General features: G+C 40.2%; 2 protein-coding genes across 5 annotated transcripts; both read right to left on the bottom strand.

The window, feature by feature from the left end:
* Positions 1–3925: 3925 nt before the first annotated feature.
* Positions 3926–10052, bottom strand: glod5 (glyoxalase domain containing 5). 2 transcript variants are annotated; one of them, XM_049586602.1, is made up of 6 exons: positions 9940–10052; positions 9696–9824; positions 8173–8328; positions 7693–7848; positions 7441–7559; positions 3926–4426 (listed from the first exon to the last, which is right to left on the bottom strand). In XM_049586602.1, exons 2-6 carry the CDS (start codon positions 9750–9752, stop codon positions 4408–4410), a joined length of 507 nt encoding a protein of 168 aa, XP_049442559.1. In that variant the 5' UTR covers positions 9753–9824; positions 9940–10052; the 3' UTR covers positions 3926–4407. The 2 variants fall into 2 exon arrangements, with proteins under 2 accessions (XP_049442559.1, XP_049442560.1); XM_049586603.1 differs by lacking the exons at positions 7441–7559; positions 9940–10052 and having other exon boundaries at positions 9696–9801.
* Positions 9696–17635, bottom strand: rlim (ring finger protein, LIM domain interacting). Of its 3 annotated transcripts, none has more exons than XM_049586598.1 (4): positions 17434–17635; positions 16078–16301; positions 14372–14485; positions 9696–14289 (listed from the first exon to the last, which is right to left on the bottom strand). In XM_049586598.1, the coding sequence occupies exons 2-4, from the start codon at positions 16244–16246 to the stop codon at positions 12557–12559; spliced, it is 2016 nt and encodes a 671-aa protein (XP_049442555.1). In that variant the 5' UTR covers positions 16247–16301; positions 17434–17635; the 3' UTR covers positions 9696–12556. The 3 variants fall into 3 exon arrangements, with proteins under 3 accessions (XP_049442555.1, XP_049442553.1, XP_049442556.1); XM_049586596.1 differs by having other exon boundaries at positions 16078–16304; positions 17434–17634; XM_049586599.1 differs by lacking the exon at positions 17434–17635 and adding an exon at positions 16436–17240 and having other exon boundaries at positions 16078–16304.
* Between the last annotated feature and the right edge of the window lie 366 nt (positions 17636–18001).

Here is an 18001-nt window from a genome sequence, read left to right as displayed (position 1 = left end):
CGTGTCTAATGCAAAAACAGTGTAACGACATAATAAGCTCTGCACACTAACACCACTGAGCCTAACAACGTAGCCCAAATATAGGATCATTAAGTACATTTTCTCTGTAGTGAATATTCCCGTCTTCTGTTGGCACTTCCTCATTATTTTTCCTGAATGTTGACATAAGATGCACAGAAGAGCTACAGATACATTTCACTGTCCCCTCTGAATTCGCGCCAACTCACCATCACAATCATGCCTTCATGATCTGTTTCTATAAGCGACAAGATGACACCACCGATGACCCAGTTAATAGCTCTGCCTACGCTGTAACCTGTGTGTGAGAAGCTGATGAAAAGAGTTACTGGACGAGGAGAGGGAAAGGACATTTCACCATTTCCTACAGGTAAACCTGAACACTGGGGTTTACTGGCACAAAAGCAGCCTGTTTAGCCACTGTTGTATGGAAACTCCATCTATCTCACAGCTACAGGCGTAGACACTCTAGGAACTCTTTAGATGTCTGAGGTTGCACCGCTATTGTGTCGTCTTGTTTGCTGTGGGTGGAGATAGACTTTTAAAACTGTATGTCAGTTATTCATTCTTGTTGTGGTTGAATACCCCCCCCCCCCCCCTTATTGCTAAGTCTCCCAATAAAAAGCCTTCAGGTCAAGATACACTTTTACACCTAAGGGGATATTTTTAGCTGCCCAGGGCCTTTTGTATTCATTTACCACACTTGGGATTCAAATGAATCTATGAGCTCATGTTTTATTTACTGCATGGGCGATTGGGTTTGGGTATGTCAATAATTACCATGGGAATCTTTCCTTATGATAAGACACAGGAATGCAGGAAGTATCCTCGCAAAAACTTTCCTAGTAATGGACCACTCCTGTGTAACCATACTACAATCCTCCCTATATAAACACATTCCCTCCCATTGCCTGGCTGCTGCAGTGTATTTAGTGCTTGTTTCCTTCTTCTCATAGTTTCCTTATTTTATTATTACCCCAAATTAGTCACATTACTGTGACAGATTTTATTATTTGTTCTATGACAAGTATATTATCACACTCTATCACAGTTCTACTGGTTCCTTACCGCTGTATTCACAGGCTGTCCGGTGTGTTAATATGTTTACCATGTTGTTCTGGGCTTCTTCTATTTTTTTTTCTTTGAAATTGTTACAGAGGTCCGGACCTTGGTGACCTCATAGCTGGCTACGGCCATGTCTCCGTATGCTTATATACAGCATTAATACAGCTGATGTCATTTTCTCCATTGGTGATGACCTGTATTCATTCAGTGCTGTATTTTCATTATGAATAAGAAACAAAACATGGGCCAAAATGTTTAGCAGCAAGAAGAACTGCACACATTTTGTTTTTAAGCTCTCTGGTAATTGAGATGAAAGGACATATTATAGTTGTAACCTAACCTGTGGACCCTTGTAGTCATCTGTTTATATTTTGTTCTCTCGCTAAGAAAGTAAAAGGTGTCTTTTTTCTTTATCGAAAAGCTATGGATATAGAACAAAGCATAATAGTCTGTAATGTGCAGTTAAACTTTGCTAGTAATAACAAAAGGTGTCATCATTCAACACACACACACACACACACACACAGTAGTTGTGCAGTTTTGCACAGTTAGTTGAATGTCCTCTGCAGTCGCCAGAGGAAAACGGTGGCATTTCATATTCATGCAAACCATATTACGTTTGCACATTTCATATGTATCACATCAGCGTTTCTTAAGTGACATAGTATATGAGCCAATTTTGTCATCAGGAGTACAAGAGGATGATGGATGGTGTGACACCTTTAGGCGAGATGCCTGCCAAGCTGCAAACCATTGTTCAAGACCAAAAATCAAAATCAGTTGTTTTTACTGAGTTATCACTGCATTATTAGCAGCTTTTTAGCCACTCAATGTGTCTTTAAGTGACTTGTTGGTGCTTCTCCACCAGGGGATGCCATGAAAAGTTGTTTTTTACCAAAACATTGCTGCATTTCCAGTCAGGATTGTGCCACTGGAATCGGGTATTTTAAGCCAAAAACACTTTTCCTAACCAAAACCAAGTGGTTTTAGTGCCCAAACCTAACCACATGTTACGTACAAATGTAATGAATCAGCGGTTTGCAAAAATTTACAATGCCAAGTCAACGTTACTTTGGCATTTGGGTTGCATTTTCTACAGCTTCACCAACATTGGCCTCTTTGTACCTTGCTGATCCTGATTGTAGGTCCATCATTTCAAAATGTTATAAAACTTAACTTTAAGTTTTATGGATCACATTTCCAGAGGATAATGAAGGTGGAATTACAGAGAAAAGTGTATAAAAAATTGTTGTTTAAAAAAAAAAGTTGTGTTATTTCTGTGAGATGAGTGCAAAGTTGATAAATTACAAATGTAAATTACTTCAACACAGTGCATGTCCTTCTACTGTATTCTGAACCTAACTGCTGCTTTTAGACTGTTCAACTCTCTTCAATAATAAACTTAATGTGGCCTTCTTCTTTGGTACTTTATTAACTTTTATCGAGACTTTACAAAGCTCTTCTTTGCAGATTTAGCTGTGTCAACAAACACAGGCCTGTCCAGACAGGGCTTAGGTATGTTGGTTTCCCTGTGTCCCAGGCAGAGCTGGACATGAGCTGGGCAGGTGCACGAAACAGAGTCCACGTGTTTCCAAGGCCACTTCCTGTGCAGACTTATTTCCAAACATTAACTTAAGGACCACAGACTGGAATGAGGAAAACAGCACTCTTTTCCCAGCACTGCTCCACATTAAAAAACATGGCTGCCCGTTCTTGTTTGCACTCCATATGAACACACTTGAAAAAGAAAAGCACCTTTATCTGACTTTTGTATGCATAGTAGGTACTTGTTGACTTTTCTTACTCTGCAAATTTAGCGTTACTTTCAACTGAGGGACACAAGAATGTTTATCACAAAAAGAGGACTTCAGATAATCTACATGATTTTAAATGATTTACATTTCACAAGAACCTATTGATCCAGGTGTTTCTAAGCTGTTCCTGGGAAAGTGAGTTATAGCTCATGAAATAGTATAGTATGCCATGAAAATGTCATAAGAAATGTCAAAGTAAAGCATGTCATGAAAATATCATTCAAAAATGTCATAATATAGTATGTCACAAAAAAGTCATAAAAAAATGTTATAGTATGTTATAAAAATATAATTGACAAAGTCAAAGTACATTATATGATTAAAATGTAATTAAAATTGTCATAGTATAGTATGTAATAAAAATGTAATTAAAAATGTCACAGTATAGTATGTTATAAAAATGTCATAATATAGTATGTGATAAAAATATAATTAAAAATGTCATATTATAGTATGTGATAATAATGTCATTAAAATTATTTGCTTTTGTTAAATAAGTTACTTTGGTAATTTATTAAAATGGTGTGTCTCCTACATTTATCATGGCCGAGAGCCAAGTTATGACTGTATACATATTTAATGGGGGAGTGTATGTAGGTAAATGAATGGAAAATACAGCCTATTGTATATTGCAATACATTATCTGATCCTCTGGGCTGTGCTGTACAGTATGTAGCATAGAACAATACATTTTTTTAACTGTCTTTGTAACATAAATTGGTAAATTATATTTATCTTCATCTTCGGGGAGGGGGGGGGGGGGGACCGGACCGGCTTGTAAACAATGGGCTGGAGATCAACACAGAGAGAGGGTGTGTGAGGTCATGCTATACTCCAGATGAAATTACACCTCTAGTTCTTCACATAGCAATTTTTTAATTCCTTCAATCTAGAAATGATGAATTTCCACTTACTGCCCGTTTAAGCAACCATAGTGACGACAGCATGAAAACATAATGGTAAAGGCTCATGTAACCTTAAGAGGTAGTTACATTGTGTCAAAAAAAAAAGAAATAACAGCGCTTAAATACACTAAACAAATCTTTTATTTTCAGCTGAAAAAGTGATTATTCTTTAATGCTCACTTTCACTTGACAAAGTACAAAAAAACTCCAGAAGTACGCACTTGTTCAAACTGTTAAACATCTACAGGTGTTGAATTTTTCACTTTTTATTCTGAATTATTGTCTTTTCCATGCATAATTAAAATTGCAATCACTGGTCAGCAGAACTACACAGAAACAATGTCTCTGCGCAGCAAACTAATTTTATCTACCTCTGTTTGAAAATAGTACGACTTGTCTGAATTAGCCTACAGTTTGGTCTCAAACCAGGAGACTAACTGGATGCATTCAAATTCATTCAAAAACAAGGTCAAAGAAGTCTCAGGAAGATCCCTCTTATGCTGACTGGTTATAGTTTGACACCTCAATGAGATTGTGATCCGGATCTCTGAAGTAAAGAGAGGTGATGGTCCCCACAGCTCCAGTCCTCTCCACTGGTCCCTCCTCTATCTCAACCCCACAATCCTGCAGAGAAACAACATATGACAAATGACATACAAAGTCAACTAGTGCTCAAATGGTTTTAAAAGAGTAGCCACTTTACAAGATTAAGACTGATTCATAATTTAAGGCAGTCTTTATGAAACTGGTGAGTGACCTTCACTTCACATGTATTGGGACACTTAACGATAAGGGGGGGGGAATTCAACTACAACAAGAATGAATGACAGGCATACAGTTTTAAAAGTCTGTCTCCGGGGCGGCGGTGACTTAGTGGGTAAAACAGGCGTCCCATGTACAAGGCTGTTGCCGCAGCGCCCCAGGTTCAAATCCAGCCTATGGCCCTTTCCTACATGTCATCCCCTCTCTCTCCCCCTCCTTCACACTTACCTGTCCTGTCCATTAAAGGCAAAAAAAAATCTTTAAAAAAAATAATTCTATCTCCACCCACAGCAAACAAGACGACACAATAGCGGTGCAACCTAAGACATCTAAAGAGTCCATAGAGTGCCCACGCCTATAGCTGTGAGATAGATGGAGTTTCCATACAACTGCTTTTGACCCCAAACCCCAGTGTTCAGGTTTACATTTAGGAAATGATGAAATGTCCTTTCCCTCTCCTCGTCCAGTAACTCTTTTCATCCTATAAAGCATCTCACACACAGGTTACAGCGTAGCAGACATGGGAGAAAGTCACACATGTGCAAGTCACAAGCAAATCTCAAGTCTTTACCTTCAAGTCTCAAGCAAGTCCCAAGTTAGTTGTGGTGAGAATCAAGCAAGTCAAGTCCCTGCTATAAGGCAAGCAAGTTGAGTCATTACTCAGGTCAAGCAAGTCAGCTCCATTGTGTTTGATAACATTGTTGAAAGTAAACAGAAGTGATGCCCAATGATGTTTAGCGTGCCTTTCATATTGAATTAAAGCCAAGTCCTTTCCAGTCTTCTGTCTCAAGTCAAAGTCAAATCGAGTCTTTTATCAACGTTAGTCAAGCAAGTCTCAAGTCATCATATTTGCGACTCGAGTCAAGTCATGTGGCTCGAGTCCCCCATCTCTGCAGCGTAGGCAGAGCTATTAACTGGGTCATCGGTGGTGTCATCTTGTCGCTTATAGAAACAGATCATGAAGGCATGACTGTGATGGTGAGTGGGCGCGAATTCAGAGAGGACAGTGAAACGTATCTGTAGCTCTTCTGTGCATCTTATGTCAACATTCAGGAAAAATAATGAGGAAGTGCCAACAGAAGACGGGAATATTCACTACAGAGAAAATGTACTTAATGATCCTATATTTGGGCTACGTTGTTAGGCTCAGTGGTGTTAGTGTGCGGAGCTTATTATGTCGTTACACTGTTTTTGCATTAGACACGATGTGTCCCAGCAGCGGGAAGTTCAAGTCTGTGGAATTAGAGAACACACAGGTCAGATTTTGCATATTAGCTTATCTTTTTCTGATAACTGTCCATTTGACTTAACATATGCAATCTCCTCCGAGAGCATAAATCCATGCATGTAGCCTATCTATGTGTTAGACAAAGTCCTGCGGTTTATTTTCATCTTACTGCTTTGAATTTCACTGTTGCAAAGGATGCTGATAAGTGGTTTCTGGTCATGGGCAGATTATGAGATAACAAGCTCATGGGCACAAACACACAAAAGGCCCTTCATCTCTCCTACATAGACACAGACTTTGTGGTAGTTTTCTCTTATGTTTTGTTGTTGTTTTTTGTGTCTTTGAGTTTTTGTTTTTGTTTTTTTTTTTTTACTTTTTTTGGTCGCTTTGTATCTCTCTGTGGTTGTTTTTCCTATTTTGTAATTATTTTGTACGTCTTTGCAGTTCCTTTGCATTTCTTTGTGGTCTTTTTGAGTCTCTTCCTGGTTGGCACATGTTAATTTGAGTGGCATTTTGCAGGTGACACTTTGGGCCCCCGGGCCTATGCCTGGTAGGCTCGTTCAGAAATCCATCCATTCCCCTGGTAATACCTGAGCCAGTGTCCCCAGCCTATAATAGTGAGGCTCCGTTACGCTCTCTGTCTGTTCATTTGGCTTCTTACGTCAGGACAACCTGTGTGACCTCAGTTTCCCCTTTTGTTCTTTAAAATGCACCTTACAACAGCCACACACTATCACATCCTTCAAGCTACTGATTCCTCTGATACTCACTCTCCATGCCTCTTTAATGTTCAGTTATGCATTAAAATTATTTGCTTTTGTTAAATAAGTTACTTTGGTAATTCATTAAAATGGTGTGTCTCCTACATTTATCATGGCCGAGAGCCAAGTTATGACTGTATACATATTTAATGGGGGAGTGTATGTAGGTAAATGAATGGAAAATATAGCCTATTGTATATTGCAAAAAATTATCTGACCCTCTGGGCTGTGCTGTACAGTATGTAGCATAGAACAATATTTTTTTTAACTGTCTTTGTAACATAAATTGGAAAATTATATTTATCTTCATAATTAATTGACGTTTGTGTCTTTTATTTTCTGCTGTTAACCTGATGAGCAATTGCAATTTTCTCCATTCAAATGAGCTAATGACTTGATAAACAAAAGACTGTAATCAAACTGAAATACTGCAACAATAAATGGATTAAGCAACAACAGTGACAACAGCATGAAAACATAATGGCAAAGGCTCATATAATCTAGGTATTTACATCGTGTCAAAAAAAGAAAGAAAGAAAGAAATTACAGAGCCTAAATACACTAAAGAATCTTTTATTTTCAGCTGAAAAAGCAATAATTCTTTAAATGCTCAGTTTCACTTTACAAAGTACAAAAAAATCTCCTGAATAGGCACTTGATCATATTGTTTAACATCTACAGGTGTTGAATTTTTCACTTGTTATTCTGAATTATTGTCTTAGCAAACTAATCTCATCTACCTCTGTTTGAAAATAGTATGACTTGTCTGAAGTAGCCTACAGTTTGGTCTCAAACCTAATAATGGGTCCAAGAGCCTAACTGGATGCATTCCAATTCATTCAAAAACAAGGTCTAAGAAGTCTTAGGAAGATCCCTCTTATACTGACTGGTTATAGTTCGACACCTCAATGAGATTGTGATCCGGATCTCTGAAGTAAAGAGAGGTGATGGTCCCCACAGCTCCAGTCCTCTCCACTGGCCCCTCCTCTATCTCAACCCCACAATCCTGCAGAGAAACAACATATGACAAATGACATACAAAGTCAACTAGTGCTCAAATGGTTTTAAAGGAGTAGCCACTTTACAAGATTAAGACTGATTCATAATTTAAGGCAGTCTTTATGAAACTGGTGAGTGACCTTCAAATGTGCAGCTACTGTAGCAAGGGAGGTTTTGGTGATGAGGCACAGGTCTGCAGAGCCTGAGGTTGGGCGCTTGGCTTTGGGCTCAAACTCCTGACCCAGCTGGTGGAGGTTGAACTTCTGCTGGCCAAAACCCAGGGCCTTACGGTTTCCCTTGAAAATAACAGAGACGGTATGTGTGAGTGTGGAGAGCAGTTTGAAAGCTCAAGGTCCTTGCTGACTGACTGAGTGGAGAGGGCTGCTCTCAGCTGACATGCAATCAAAGCCTGCCATCTAGTGGATGTTTTCTCAAAAACAAAAAGCACAAGGGGATTTTTCTTGTTCTTTTCCTGATTCCTGTAAATAATGCATGTAAAACCCTACCGACATTGTTTTATTCAATAATTAATTTCCAGTAATTAATCATATGCCAACTGCTACTCCTACTACTAATAATAGTAATGATAATAATTTAATGTACACACTACTTTTGCATACCTTGAAAGTGATCACCTCCATGCCAAGGACCGAGGTATAAAAGTTTACAGTGTCTGGCACACTTTTTACTGTAAGAACCAAATGATCCAGATGGCTCACTTCCACTGGACAGGCTCGTTTGAATCTGACACCTCCAAGTGTTTGGATGGAGACAGTCTGAAATAGATGAGACAAATAAATTAAAATACAGTAAGTTTATGACAACAACATTGGAGAGGGTATTGCAGTTGAACAGAGTGTCTGCGGGTATCAAACACTTAAATTTAATGCTTTTTAGGACCTTTTCAGGTTGGTTTTAATGAAATTTAAGACTGATTTTTGGACAAATCATCATCTTCTTATTCAAGCACTAAGTAAAAAATATAATGGTAAGTAGGATATACATATAGCCTGGTGAAGAAGTAGATTTTATGCAGGAATATGGTTATTAGAGTGAGTTAGGTTGATCTCAATATTGCCAACAGGTAAGAGCAAATATAACCTCTTGAGACCTTGTGCCCTATATGAGGACATCACATTTTACTTATTGTAGTGGCAGTAACACAATACACAATACACTAACCCATCTAAAAACAAGATGGCAGCCATCTCTGCCAGGTCAATCTGCAGCAGATTCCAACACAACAGTCAAAAAAGGTCCAAAACCTGATCACATTAAATGGTTCAAACTTGCTTATTTATGATAAATAATGTTTGTAGTTTGATATGATAAATTAGCGATTAGCGACAGTAACAAGCTAAGATGCTGTTAGGAATTAGGAAGAAGTAGGAAGTACTCGTTTGAGGACACTGAGACTTAATTATTGTCAACAATGTTGAGTTTTTTTATTCATATTTATTGGAGCCAACTGATCCCAAATTGCTTAGACAAATTAAAATTGCATACCAAACAAAGTTCAGGTCTCCAGAGGTTATAGCAAAAAGACAGTATTATATTTAGTGGTAGGTTTAAAGATAAATAACATCAGAAATAAGGACTTTCATGCAGAAGAGCTTGACTCATTTTGACAAAACGAAATTAAAAGATGGATAAATCAAATTAGATAAAAACGTCTGCGGTGATTAAGACGTAAGAAATTTTAATGTAAGACTATTTAATGACTTTGAAGGTGATATGTGTTAAATTAAAGATATTTTAAGTCTTTTTCAGGATTTACAGACTCCCTGTTTAATTTGGCATCAACAGCGCCACTGTGTGGTCAAAGAGTACGGCATCCTGTGAGGATCTGAAAGGTGGAAGTCACGCGTAACTTGAACCGACTAGCAAAACGTTGATGTTGTTAGCTTAGCAACGAGTTAGCTCATATGTTCAGTCCTCCAGTGAAAACTAAATAGTATTATATTAAATGAAGCCATTTTTCCATGTCGGTAATTTGCTGACGTGAGAACAGTTTCTCTAAAGTCTACAGCCGTTACTTCAGTTCGTACGTGAAACGAGAGTAAAAACAGCGTCAAAAAGAACACGTTAATGTTAAGTGTACTGTTAGCAGTTAGCTAAATTAACAGGTAACCACACACTTTACCTTCAAGCTGCTCCTCTGAAAGTGCAACAAACGACTCCCAACCGTCCGGAGCGCCATCACTGCCTCAGACTGGTACTTCCTTGTTTTCCTACCTCCGTGGACTGTGAACTAGTGATATCTGCTGCGACACTATTAAAGGTAAAAGCACCGAGAAATGACAAAAGGGGGCACAAGTGGACACATTTACAAAACATTTTTTTGTCTGCGACACTTTCTCGACGTCTGCCTGTAACAGAGATCATACCTGAGAGCACACAACATAAGCTTTGTATTTTATTTGTCAGCTGGGGAATGAATGGGAATTTTTCCCCAGATCCTACCAGCAGGAGGTGCTGAGGATAACACTTCTCTGTCCCAGTGTCAGTGGACTAATGCATCATGTATGCTTACATATATGTGTAAGTGTAATGTGATAAAGAGCCCAATGGATGGGCTCTTTCATGCTAATAAAAGGGGAAGTGAACACTAACCATGCTCTGCTTGCAATGCAGACGGGGTCAACTTTAAAAGGTGCATGTGAGTGACACAACCCTGATTTCAAAATAAGTTGTGATGCTGTGTAAAATCTACATGAAAACAGAATACAGTGATTTAGGAAACAGATTGTTAAAAGAAACTTTTTTTGTGGAAGGCTGGATGTTGGATGTGGCATGCATCAAATTCAGAATGACTATATTTACCAAAACAAAGTTTATTAGTTTGAACATTAAATATTGTCTCCTTTTCACTGCATTTAATTGAATATAGGTGGGAAAAAAAAGCCTAAATATGCAGTGGTAAAGGAAAAATATGTCAGATCCAAGCAAAATGAAAATAAAAGTATGTTGTAACTGCTGAATATTTAAGATAAAGGTAATAATAACTAATAATGTGTGCAACTAATAATCCAACACCACGATAGTGTACAGAAGGCATACCTGCAATGCATTTTTTTTAGCATAACAATTGTTTAATTCAGCGGTTAGTTTCATTTAACACCCAGTTAACATACTGCACTGGGTGGGTCACAGAACAAGGCCAAAACTAAAGAATGGCCTAAGAGGGAACATACATTTCATTTACATGTTTATGGTATTTCACAATGACAATGTCTTGCATTCAAACTGTTATGTCCCACAAAGGGAAGTAATAATTGTGGCAAGGACATCTAACAGTGGAACAAGAAACTTGACATGATGGCATTAACTGTGATGCCCTTTTCTTCCTTTAGCCAGTGTTTCTGTTCGACAGTGCTATTAAAAGCTACAGAACTAAATAAAATAAAATAACTTCAACACATTTTAAAAAGGTAATAAGTCTTCATTTAAGATTTTAGCCATTAACATTAACAGTTTTAACAACAGCATACATTTATATCTTGGTTTGTATTTCCCTACTTTCATTTTAGCATGTATTGCACACTGGTATGGAGCATCTGCTCATGGGGCAGAAGGGCACAGTGGGTGAGCATCTTGACTTCTACTGGAGCCTTACTTAGACAGAAGGACAATGATGTGACCTTTGTTCAGACTTGGTTAATGTCTGACACTCAAAGCTTTGGATTAATAACTTAAGTTCTCACTTGTACATTGAGGTGGACCTCTATTCTGGTTTGAGTTGACATTTTATTTTAACACAATTTCTGGTCATTTCAATCTATGCCAAGACCAGCTTAGAGAACTTAATTCATCAGTCAATAATTTAAGACAACTCAATGTGGGAGTGGAAAAATAAAGAAATCAGACCTGATGGATGACAGGACAAATTGATTGAGAAATCATTGTTGCACATTAAAAAATAAACACCCTTACATTTGGGGGGAAAAGTCAAAAGCAAGTATATTCTTTTTCTGACATGTCATGCCTGTTAGTATTTTTGAGGTGGGGATATTCACATGCCAAGAACTTGATATAAACCCATATCTACTACCAATATTGAGACATCCCCAATTTCTTGTATGAATACGATTCAATAATTTTTAATGATCAAGAAAATAAGATGGTATATGATTCCAAAATAAACATACACATTTTGCCAAAGTAGCCTGGTTTGAATTATCTTTCCTGTCTGTACATTTTATTTTGTGAAACAATTCAGCACACTGAGAGTTTTCATGGTATATGCCACTCCACAACAGTAGTCTGTTTCTTTCAGGTGCACCAAACGGAGAGTAGAAGTCACACTGTAAATGGCAAACCAATTAATGTCCTACATCCTCTGGACATCTCAATCTCTTAATAATTCTGCTGTGTACACTGAAACCACCTATTTCTTTAACAGCAAATTTAGGGATGCTCTGGTAGAGAGTAGCTGTGGCAAAAATGACCCTAATCTTCTTATGAGATAATTTACAATCCAAAACCAATTCACTGATACAAAGTATGATTTAAAATTATTTTTACAAGCTTATTTACAGCTAATACTTTGAACTGGTGTAACTAAGAACTGTACCAATACCCAACTTCTGGTATATAAAGCGCCATTTAGGAGCTAATACAAAAGAGCAGATGTGTCTGAACTACCTGCAGGTGTGCAGCATTTATAACCAGGGGATTCTTTAAGAGATACCGGCCTGCTTGTGTGCATGGCTTGACGCAATGCAACAAACTGCTTGGTCACTACAGGTTGATTCAAACAACATGCATTGCTTGTGCCTAACTTTGGACTGCCATAATAAATGTCTTACTAGAGACTGAGTATGTCCCGATGTCACTGTTATGGAGCACCCCAAATCAAACCTGTGACTGCTTTATGATCAAACTCACAAATGGTATGAAGGAAATACATTTCAACAGTGGAGACACATTTCCTCAAAGCCTCTTATGGGCCTGAGATATTAAGATTAATTAGTTTGAAACAAAATGTCTTCAGTCTTTTATAAGCTACACCACACTCTCTCGGTTGGCTGATACCAAGACAGCCCTGCGGCAGATGGGGCAAGTGGAGTTTTCCGATAGCCAGCGATCAATGCAGTGCACGTGGTACTCATGCGAGCAGGGCAGCTTACGTAGCTTGTTACCTTCTGCATATTCTGTTATGCAGACACTGCAAGTCTTCAAGGCATCACTCTCACCAAAGTTGCGCATTGAGAGGTTGTCAATCTGCTCTTTGGTCAACCCTTGGGGCTGGTCCTCGTCGTCATCATTTAGGAGGAAGAAATGGGCAAGCCGCAGGAAGGGCAGTGAGCTGGGCTCCTCTAGGCTGATAGGTGGTCTAGGTCGGGCCCTGCCACCAGAGGCAGGTGGAGCAGCGGCAAGGCCCTCATCAATATCAGTCTCAGCTGTCCTTGCTCTGACTCCAGCAGCCACAGGTGGTTCATCAACATCAGCTATAGGAGCAGCAGCAGGTGGAGCATCTGGGTTGTTGAGAGCTTCAGCCAGATCCGCAGGTGTGTTGGCTCCGCGGTTTGAATCTGAAGAATCAGAATCTGAATCCATGAGGTAGCCGAGTTCACCGAAACCAGTCATAATCTGCCTAATCATAGACTGGAGAGCCATTGAGGTTGCCTCTCCCAAACCTGCATCGGAGATTCTTCGGATAGGTATGCGAATAGTGCTGACGTAGGTCCTCACACCAGCACGCTCAGAGCGTGAGAAAGTCCTACGAAATCCACCACGCTCACTTTCATAAAGAAATGTGTTGTTTGAGTTCTGGGAGCGTGAACGGGTGCGACTAGCAATGCTGTCTCTTTGCCGATATTCGCCTGGACGCACACGACGCACCTGGAGATCAAGCATAATAGTAGGGGGACGGCGCCCTGCTGCACCCCCTTCACCCCCAGTAGCTTCTCCTTCCTGAGATCCTACATTTTGGGCCTCAGGGACCATTTCTTCGCCAGCCCTAGATGGCTGAACATCACTGTCAGCAGTGCTTTGCCTAGAAAGAACATGTTGTCGAGTCCGAGAGCTGCCCTCCACCTGAGGCACAGGGGAGACACTGGTGGCAGAGCTGATGCTTTGAGAGGAGTGAGCATGACGTGAATTAGGGAGACCATCCAGCTGATCCAGATTGAGAGGGGAACGGCTCCTGGCTGTACGGGCCCTAGTCCTGCGTGGCTCTGGACTACGGCTGCGGGCTCTCCTCTGTCCTCTACGTGGAGGAGAAAGTGGGGGTTGTACAGGCAGGGCAGCAGGTGAGCTGGGACGTTCTCCTAAAATCTCTTGTGAAACAACTTCTTCTAGTTCAGGCTCAGGCTCTGGCTCAGGCACAGGCTCTGGCTCAGGCTCAAGCACTGGCTCAGGCTCTGGTTCAGGCTCTGGCTCCACTATGACAGCCAATTCCTCTACTACTGGTTCCTCCACCACTTCTGTCTCCATAGGCACCTGTGGTTCAGCATTTGCCACCACTTCTTGACCCTCTGGAGATTCCTGGGAAGACTCCTGTGGAGGCTCCTGCTCCCCTTCAGCAGCTGCCTGCTGTTCAGCCAGGTTTCGATTCACACTGATTTCGAGGCTGAAGCGAAAATCCCCACTGTTTGGGTTGGTCTGGCTTACGGCCCGCCATGACTGGTTACCACGATGACCAGTTCTGGTAGTGTTGCCTGTGCGCCTCACTGTGTTCAGCCAGTCTAAGAGACTATCCCCATTGGCAGGATCCTCAGGGTTTTCTGGTGGTTCTGAAAATCAGAAGAGTTAACAATTGACAAATTATCTGAATTTGATGGTGAATAAATTTTCTTAAAAAAATGCCAAACTTACCGACTGGATCTTCTCCATTTTCAGTACTGGGGGCACTAGTACTGTTATTCTGCTGTTCTGGACCATCCTTGATTTGCTGAAGTCTGCTAAACAGCTCATCCTCCGTTACTTCTCCTGAAAGAGACATTACAACACAAAACAACGGTCTGTTATTAAAAAAAGAAAAAATATTTTTTGGCAATCCACGTATTCCTTGAAGGTTATTAAGGTTTCTTACAATTCCTCTTCTCTAGCCTGACCACCAATGTAAGCTGAGAGAGAGTCAATTGCAGGTGGCTGAGCGGAAAAGATTAACTCCCTACAATAAGATCAAACATTTTCTGATTTAATGGACAGATAGAGGGGAATTCAGCAGAGGGACAAACTGTAACAGCAACAAATCTGGTAGTGAACCAGTATAGGGAAAAAAATATTGCATTACGCTGAAATGTTGTACATGAAAAGGACTGGTGGTAAATTTTGAACTGTATTGGGCACTTGAACCATTTCTTTTAAGCAGCAACGGGACAATAATGAAAACTGCTGGTGTAAAGCACCTGACAAAGTGTAAATAAAGGATCAGAGTAAGCAACAGAGTATTAATCTAATAATATAAATAGGACAGTAAGGATAAGTCCGGATATAAAGGATGGCCATCATCCAAGGACTATCAATCAAAACACAGGAAGTCATGATGGATAACTTTCATTCTTTAGTGTGAATGCAACAGCATACAGCACAGCAAGCCCATAGGTTTGTGTTTTATCTGTATGGGAGGAAATTACAGAAGAACACACATTATCAATGCAGGAAAAACTCTAGAGATTGCTTGCTGTAAAGAGGAGGCATACTAATGCCTGGGAAGTAAATGTTTACATGACGACAGCTTTCATCACATCCAGCACATCCAAATCGATCGATAACTAATCACTTTGGCACAGATAATGGTAAGGCCTTGGAATATGTGTCAACTGTCTGTGACCAAGTAGTGAACATGTCCATATCTGGTAAACTCTGTTAACAGTCCGTTTCCAGAAGAACGATGTGCAAAACTTACTGCGTCATCAGAACACACGTAGTGGGGTGTCACATTCCAAGTATGAGAAGGGCAAAGCAGTCCGCACTGGAGTTTTCAGGCAGCAGACACTTTCCTCTGTCCTCACTGTGCCACTGGGTCGTTAATAAGGCAGGAGTGCTCCCGTGATTGGTAGCCTACGTGGCTGCGCATGCCCGGCCTCTGCATCAAGCTAGACCTGATGTGAGCCTTTTTAACAAATAATAATAATAATGTCTTGGTTTGAGTTTGTCTAAATCTATATTAGCACTTTTTTTTAAAATCTTTTTGTAAGCCAACAGTTTGAAACTTTGAAAGGGAGGAATGAAATTCAATACAGCTCAGACAAAGCATAGAATAGGAGAGATGAAATGACAGTGGGGCTTTAGTTGTTAGCTGAAAAGAAACGAAGGCGAAAACAAAACAAAAAAACAGGTAAAACTAAACTGAAAATGAATGAATCCCATATTACACATGTGCTTAATAAGATCCGTCAGGCTTCTGTGTGATGTGGCCTGGTATTAATTAAATCCACTCTGAATACCTGGAATGTACCGAGCACTGATACCCAGCCCTATCTTTGAGTTGCTTAATATGATACAAACGTCACCATTTCCACAGTCAGAGATTACAGTCACAAGAGTAAAGACTATTGTAATTAAATGTTAATTACCTGGGGTGCCCAAAAGATTGTTGTCTCTCATGAGACGATAGTCCTCATCACTCAGATTGTTGACAAACTGGTAAAAGGCCTCCTCCCTGTCCAGGCGGTCCAGCTGCCTTCTGCGCTGTGACTCTGGCTGGTCACTGCCACTCTGCTCAGAACTGTCAGACCCCTCCATCGATTCAGAAGGCAGGGAGGTTGAGGGATGCTGTCCGATCTTCAGCAAGATCCAGCTGCTGCAGCAACAACAAAGCAGATAAATGTATTACTTATTGATTCAACCTCTAATAAGAATACTCAGGATTTAGGAAAGCATTAGGCAACAGGGAGTCAACACCGAAGGTTCGTGACTTGTCTCATTTCACACCTTTGAGTATTTCCACGCTGTCAGCTCTAATGAATGCAATATCAAGAGTATCAACCGGAGAACTTGTCAGCAAAGGAAAAGTCGGGTCAAAATACAGCATCACAATGCGACATGCTCAATAATTGGGAACGACGACCCAGCAACTGTTGGCTAATGTTAGCATGATTTACATCCACCGGTTACAAAGCAAACTGGCATGCAAACTTACTAGAAACACAACACTGGCTAACTAAATCATTGAGATTATCGTAACGTAGTTTTCCTGAACAAACTAGAAACTGTGGATGTATCACAGCTATAATTCAAGAGAATAACATGAAGGTCTGAGTTTTTCGTAGTCCTGTGGGAAAGCAGTATGTTGGTCAAAGTCGAGATAAAAACAAAATGGCATCATCTAGCTTAGCCTACGCTAGCTAGCTACCTAGCATTGTACACGGTTTCAAATACTGCCAACTTCAACCACAATTAACTGAGCGTTAGCTATGACGGAGAAGCGACTGTGTTTGATGTAATATGTGGAGCAAACAATGAAGGACTGGCGATAGAGTGGCTGCGGTATCATGTGTAACGTTATCGTCGGATCAAAACAAGCTTCTTAGACGACCAAACAACCCTGGTTGTGTTGAGCTCTTACTATGCTAATGCTAGTTAGCTTCCATGTCTAACATTAGCTAACGCTAACCTAGCCAGTAACTTCGTGCTAGGTGTCCTCAGGTACACTATCTTGACGTGGATACTAATTTGGGACAAATAGCTGGTTTCATGAAACGTGACATGGACTCCATTTTAGTCGTTATGTATTGATAGCACAGAAACATGAGGGTTTAATTAAAGAAAGACACCGACGCTACTGTTAGCATCACCGCAAGCTAACCGAGCAAGCGACGTCAACCAGTGACGTTCACAACCAGAGCAAACAAGCTAAAATTAGCTAGCTAATGAAAGTAAATGTTATCAGAAGGAATATACAGTCTGTCATCAAATCGCGGTTACATTACCTGTTCGGTGACGTTAGTAGCAGTGTAATCGTACTTTCAAATTGTTCTTCTAACAGTCTCTCAAAAACGCTTGACTGATGAGCTAAGTGCGATTTCAGGATTCCATTTTCTTTCTTTTAGGAAGGCTACAATGATCTTCCGGAAACTGGTACTACAAGAATATTTTCCCCTGAGTTTAACCTTCCAGGTAGACACAGGCACTGCAATAACACAAGCTAAATGGTTTGAGTTTGCGTCCGCCAATAGCAGGGACTGAGGCGGGGTTACTATGACACATCCATGGGCGAGCTGTGCGCAGCCTGCTAAGTGGGGTTGCCTGAAAGACTGAGCTCTGGGCAACACAACATGTCGTGTCTCTCAGCGGAGCATCAGAAAAAAAGGATGTTTGTGTTGGACAGAGTAGCAGTGTTCAGCTGTAGCGTCACGATGCGGTTGTAATTGCAAATACTCTTACCTTCTGCAGAATTCAGACTAGGAGACAAAGATCTGCAGGCACACCAGTGCGCTTAAATGTCCAATACAACATTATTCAAGGCTTTTAAGAAAACCATCTGTCCTACATGCACAA

The sequence above is a fragment of the Epinephelus fuscoguttatus genome, linkage group LG9 (assembly GCF_011397635.1).
Source record: "Epinephelus fuscoguttatus linkage group LG9, E.fuscoguttatus.final_Chr_v1".
NCBI classification, from domain to species: domain Eukaryota; kingdom Metazoa; phylum Chordata; class Actinopteri; order Perciformes; family Serranidae; genus Epinephelus; species Epinephelus fuscoguttatus.
The sequence above is the reverse complement of the archived record's forward strand: the minus strand, read 5'-3'. Positions and strand labels throughout refer to the sequence as shown.

Coding starts and splice junctions, on each gene's coding strand:
- rlim (XM_049586598.1), bottom strand. CDS start 16,246: ATGGAGGGGTCTGACAGTTCTGAGCAGAGTGGCAGTGACCAGCCAGAG. Junction 14,486..16,077: donor CAATCTTTTGGGCACCCCAG/GTAATTAACATT, acceptor TGTCTCTTTCAG/GAGAAGTAACGGAGGATGAG. Junction 14,290..14,371: donor AAATGGAGAAGATCCAGTCG/GTAAGTTTGGCA, acceptor TCTGATTTTCAG/AACCACCAGAAAACCCTGAG.
- glod5 (XM_049586602.1), bottom strand. CDS start 9,752: ATGGCGCTCCGGACGGTTGGGAGTCGTTTGTTGCACTTTCAGAGGAGC. Junction 7,849..8,172: donor TGGAGGTGATCACTTTCAAG/GTATGCAAAAGT, acceptor GTTATTTTCAAG/GGAAACCGTAAGGCCCTGGG. Junction 7,560..7,692: donor CAGTAGCTGCACATTTGAAG/GTCACTCACCAG, acceptor GTTTCTCTGCAG/GATTGTGGGGTTGAGATAGA.